A 6,000-nucleotide genomic window follows, 5' to 3' on the forward strand; every position below is an offset into this window, starting at 1 on the left:
CTGTATGCAGGCTTAGCGATCAAGCCAAATAGCTAAAAATCCTCAGACGTTTAAGGGATTAAATGAGAACAATTGTAAAGGTGCAGGAAGGGCTGAAAACTCCTGCAAATGTCACAGGAGGTAGATGCTGAAGGATCTACTTAATGAACTGCAGCCTCCCCTGTTAGGGCTATAAATATAACTGTGAGTGCTGGACTTTAAAGGTTTTCAGGGATTTTAAAACAAAAATAAATAAAAAGAGGAAAAAGGAGGTGGTTGGTGAAGCCAGTGGGAAGTTGCTTTCTTGTTAAGGGTTGCAAAATTGTTTCTCTGACCAGACTACAAGGTCTAGTTCTCATTCCCCCATAACTTGACTCTTCTGTTTTCACTGTTTCCTGTAAGTAACCTGTTCCTTCACATTTTTCTCTTTGTCTCAGGTACTGAAAGGCGAAGGCCACAGGCAGAGGTCTTACTGTGTTCTCCATAGCCTCTGCCTGGTGCTGTCCTGAGGAGAAGCATCAGGAAGGTAGACACTGCCCTGAGGAGCTTCAGGAAGGCAGACTCTGCCCTGAGAAGAAGCACCAGGGAGGCGGACACTTCACTAAAGGAAAACAGCAGGAAGGGGGGACACTTCCCTGAGTAGAAGCCTCAGGAAGGCTGGTGCTGCTCCTTGGCTTGGGGCACCAGGTGGGGCTCTGCTGGAGTCCTGCTGTGCCTCCCTGTGCCGGCCGCCATGGAGACCCTGTCCCAGGACTCACTGCTGGAGTGCCAGATTTGCTTCAACTACTACAGTCCCCGCCGGCGGCCCAAGCTGCTGGACTGCAAGCACACCTGCTGCTCAGTGTGCCTGCAGCAGATGAGGACCAGCCAGAAGGACCTGCGGTGCCCCTGGTGCCGCGGGATCACCAAGCTGCCGCCGGGCTACTCTGTGTCACAGCTGCCCGACGACCCCGAGGTGATCGCCGTCATCGCGATCCCCCACGCCTCGGAGCACACCCCTGTCTTCATCAAACTCCCCAGCAATGGGTGCTACATGCTGCCCCTGCCCCTCTCCAAGGAGAGGGCGCTGCTCCCGGGAGACATTGGCTGCCGCCTCTTGCCCGGCAGTCAGCAGAAGTCCCTGGCGGTGGTCACCATCCCGGCGGAGCAGCAGCCACTGCAGGGCGGCCTTCCTGCTGACGGGGGTGTGGAGGAGCCGGACCGGAGAGGCGTTGTGAAAAGCTCCACCTGGTCAGGGGTTTGCACTGTCATCCTGGTAGCCTGCGTCCTCGTCTTTCTCCTGGGCATTGTCCTCCACAACATGTCCTGCATTTCCAAGCGCTTCACGGTGATCTCCTGTGGCTGAGGCAGGGGGAGGGGTTGTGCTCCCCACAGGGGTTGGGTTGGGCCGGTGATGGTGGTGATGGTGATGGTGGTGGTGATGGTGGTGGTATCAAGCGAGACAATTCACCGCAGCTTTGCCCAATGACTGCAGAACGCTGTGCACCGGGGCAGTGGTGCGGCGGCCCGGCCGCAGCTCTCGGCAGCGTGGCGTTGGGCCTCTTGGCAGCGCGCGGAGAAAATCGCGTCTGGCGGCAGCGGCACTGAGGAGAGGACTGCATGCGTCACCATAATCATTTATCAAAGGGACTTCTACTTACACTGATGTTTTTTCTTTATTTTTTATTTTTTTTTATTTGTTTTTAACCCATGCTATGAGATTAGAGGCATCTAGGTAGCTGGTTGTACTGTAAAGTATACAGTATGAGCTCTTTTAACACAGTAGATTAAAATCAAAACTGCTCCATGTAGAATAGAAGGAGAGTTTTTGCTGTGCAAGGTGTTCAGTACCAGTCCACACATGCATTATTTTTTAATGGGGGAGGAAGAGAGACTTGTAAAACCAAGAAATTGTTTATCTAGTAAAGCGTTTTATATATTTTCAAGAGGACATCAATTAAACCAAATTAGGAAGCTGTTCAGTAGGTTTTTAAAGGAAGCATTTCACAGGCAATTGTTTCATTCCTTTGTGTGGTTTTTTTTGCCACTCTTTTCCCCCGGTTTTTTCAGCTATAGTGAAGTGACACTTCCAGCATCTTTAATTTTGAAGGAGCTTCCAAGCAGGGAGGCAAAGTGGGTTAGGAGGAGTGACTAAAAATACAGCCAGAACTCTTCTGCCTAACTGGCTTCATGCAAAGGATGGCTTTGAACAGTAACCAATAGACAAGCTCTTTGACCTCTGATTTGGCAGCAGGGCCTCCCAGTGACCTGGTCTTCATAGCCATTTGCAAAGAAGTAGGTCACGAGAAGTCCTAGGACTTCTTCCAGCAAGGATATGATAGTAAATTGCTCTACTTTTTCTTTTTTAGAGGTTGGGTTTTCTTAAATATTTTTGAAGAATTTAAACCTATTTTGCTTCCCTCTTTCCTAGGAGGTGCAGCTGTGCATTGTTGCATGTTACACATGGATGATATAACACAAGAGTTGCTCTAAGGAAGCTTCACCACCCCAACTGAGACCAAGGACCCTTATGTGTAATCATCTAGTTAAGAGGTAGTGTCAGCTGGGAGGAGAACCCAGGCCACACTAACCCTTTGCTGGGTGGGCTACCCCTCCTAAAAACCACTGTGGTTGTCCTGGTGTCTAAATATCTGGATGAGCCTTTTCCCACATCTCAGTCTTATGAATCTTGGTCTTTTTAAGGACAGACTTTAAAAAAAGGGCAACATACAGAAAGGGTCTCCCTCCACCTGTGACTGTCATGAAACCCCAGCCATTTGCAGTTCACTTGGAAAGAGCCAAATCCTGAACCTTCACTACAGTAGCTCATGGCTCTAAGCAGTCCTGCTAGCTCTAGTAGTACTGCTTGTAATGAAACAGAGCTCAGGGTGAATTTGAATATTTGGCAAGTCTGAAAGCTGAGGTTTGCATGAGATTTAGGGATCAGATCAAGAGGCACATGACAGACCTTTTATAAGATGGGAAAGGCTATTGATTTGTACTTGTTGTTTTTGCACGTGTGACCTCTTGTCTACTTACTGCTCTTTCTAATAATTAATTAGAAGTTGTTTAGTGCCATACTGTAACTCTAGAGAACATAGTTTTTACTATCCAATGCCCAAGTTGTCCCTGTAGACATCAGTGTTTTTCTGGTTATGTCTCAAAATCTGGCTGCCTGCTCACAATATTCTCAGCTAGAACTTCTCTCAGAAGCATACCCCCAACTTTGTGCTGTTTTTTTTCCCCTCCTTGTTCCAAAAGAACCATTTCCTTCCTCATTGCTGTTAACTAAAGAGTAGCATATAAGGTGCTTAATTGTTATGGTGTGTGTTGGGACATGTATGGAGGGAGAAGGCATTGTACTGATTTTCATCTACTGTCACATACGCATAGCACAGCAAAAAAAAATAATCCTTATATAACACATTCAATGCCTTTTTGTGCAAGGCCCATGTGCAGTATGCCTTGAACCTGACTTAAGAGTATTGTAATACATGGACACCTCTCCGCAGCATGTTTAATTTGGTTGCAGTAGGGAACAGCAGGAATTCCAAAATATGTCTTGTGAATGTGCTAGTTTGTTGTTGCCAGTAGGTAGGCAAATTTCTACTGACATCCACGCTATGCTGCTTATTGTGCAAAAAAAAAGCCAGTCCACGAAAAAAAAAAAAATTAAAAAAAAAAATTGCCTTCATAAGACTCTTGAGGAACTGACCAGATATAGGACTTAGCCCTCCACTGCCTTATCCCCTGTAGCAACTGATGGGTGTACCAGAAGCATATGGTGCATAGCGTGTAGATGCTCTGAGAGCAGTGCTGATGGCTTTTGCACCAATTTCTGTTTATCCAAGTTGTCTGTGATTGCACAAAAACTCAAGACAGTCAAAGAGCAGATCCTGGAGATAGAATTCTGGTAATGATAACCTCCTTCTGGATGTACCTGCCCAACTGAAGCTCTTGAGGCCAAGGTTTCTCTGGCTGTGCAGAGCATGGCTGTCTTGAAAACCACCCCTCTTCATCCCTAAGTGGAGGGTACAGTATGAAAGAAATCAGAAATTAGGTTAAAATACCACACTGCATAACACATTGTACAACAGGCAGACCTGGAGTTTATCCGGTATTAATGACGTAAGATATTAGCAGAATACCATCCTGTATTACGTTGACATTGATTCGTTGATATGAATTTCCTGTACTTTTTGTGCCTGCTGATATGCACGTTTGACCTAATTTCTGATCCAGACATTTGCCTGCTCACAGCTTTGTGTAAGAGCAATAAGTAAAACCTCAAGAATCTTGCCTGCGTGTGCACGCGGTGTGTACGTTTGTTCCTTTTTATAAATAGGAGTTCCGGAGATGTTTCTGTTCTGGCTTTATACTGTGACTAAATCATTTTAAATTTGCAGCTGTCATATCATGTTGGCTCACCTAGCTTTTTTGCTGACTTGTATAGAAGTGAACTAAATAGTTTGTTGTTATGTACAGTGTAAAAATGTTTCTCAAGTATGTCAATAGTCATACTGCTTTAAAAATGCAGTGCAGTCTGTCCCATTCCTTGGTCCAATACCTAGCATTAAAAAGTGATACTGCTATGTACACTTTTAACTTTATTTTATTTTATTTTTTTAAAAAAACAAACCAAAACAACACAGCCTTGGCTTTTTAATTTTTCTCTGTGGAGAAACACTTCTGGACTTCTGTCAAAATCATCAGATTCTGGGCTATTTTTTTTCCTCTGGTGTCCAGTAAGAAATCACTGCCCAGTTTCACCAAAAAAAGGAAGGAAACTTACTGTGACACCAGTACTGTTTTAGTAGCCAAAATTTATGCGAAAACTTGTGGGTAGTTACTGAAGCACCTGCATTTTTAGAGCAAATTACTCTGTATGAATGTGTATTTATTTGCTTGTTTAACAGAAAGGATGTGTGTGTTTGGGTCCAGCTTTGTTTTTCTCTGTGGAGGATCCCAAGTTCCAGTTTTGGCTTGTGCTTTCTTGGCAAACAGACTTTAGGGTTCACTCTGTGAAATTTTATTTAGTGAATTTTAAAAATTCAAGATATGCAATTTTGGTATGCGGGATTTTTTTAGGAAATTGTGTGTTCAGTGATTGTTCATGCTTAACCAAGATGTAAAGGAGCCTGGATGTTTTGTAAACATGGAGCAATCATGAGTTCAAAGTTTTATCTTTATTAATGAAGCGCAGTCTGAATAAAATATTAGAAGGAGAAGAATGACATCAAGTGAATTATGGTACCTCTGCTACTTTGCTGTCAAATGGAAGGGGATTTGGTGGAATGGATTTGGCAGGGTGTTGGGAGTAGCTGAAATTCTACTCTGCATTTTAAGGCAAAGAGGTAAGAGTGGGTTGTAAATAGTATGAAGAGTTTTCACATTTTAATTATGGTGGGATACAGAATTATAGCTGATGACTACTCAGCCACACAACAGGTTTGTTTTTCGTTTCTTGTTTTTTTTTCTGTTGTAATCAAAATGATCTAAAAGTTTACTTAAAAGGGATTATTGGCCTGATTTAAGCAGATATTGTACAGACTGGCACGCCAGTTTTCCCTTCCCCTCATCATGTTACTATTGCTGGAGCCCTGGGTAGCCAACCTTTCTAACACTGCAGATGATTTTCTGGAGTATCGATGAGATGACTGACGTTGCAGTGGCTGTATTACAATTATCAAAATCAATTTATACACGGTTTGAGCTCTTCTGTAGATGTCTCAGTATCAAAAGGTGCAGGCACCAGTCTACTGTGTAAACTGATCCAAGCCTCTACATGCACTGGATCTTCTTACAGCAATGCCAAGTAGAGGAAGATGCTGCCTCCTCTCAGTCAAAGAAAGGGGCTGAACCTGCCATTTGCAGCTAAGCTGCCTCCAGGGTACACAGACTGCTGTCACGAGATGGTGTCATGAGACCCTTGCGTGAGCACTGCAGATGATGTTCACATGCCAAGGGAACACATCTCAAATGTTGGGGTTCAAAGGTTTCCATATCCTTGCTGTGCAGAAAGCGTGGCTTCAGATTTTTTAT

The 6,000-nt window shown here is 44.3% G+C and overlaps 1 protein-coding gene across 4 annotated transcripts in view; it reads left to right on the forward strand.

Moving 5' to 3' along the window:
* Nucleotides 1-5,194, forward strand: part of RNF152 (ring finger protein 152) — a 43,351-nt gene extending 38,157 nt beyond the window's left edge. For all 4 annotated transcript variants that reach the window (XM_071736622.1, XM_071736623.1, XM_071736625.1 and 1 more), the window contains one exon: nt 417-5,194. In XM_071736622.1, coding sequence (XP_071592723.1) covers nt 713-1,324 — 612 coding nt within the window. In that variant the 5' untranslated portion in view covers nt 417-712 and the 3' untranslated portion in view covers nt 1,325-5,194. The remainder of the gene's footprint in view (nt 1-416) is intronic.
* The last annotated feature ends 806 nt before the right edge of the window (nt 5,195-6,000 follow it).

Source organism: Heliangelus exortis, chromosome 2, assembly GCF_036169615.1.
Source record: "Heliangelus exortis chromosome 2, bHelExo1.hap1, whole genome shotgun sequence".
NCBI lineage: Eukaryota > Metazoa > Chordata > Aves > Apodiformes > Trochilidae > Heliangelus > Heliangelus exortis.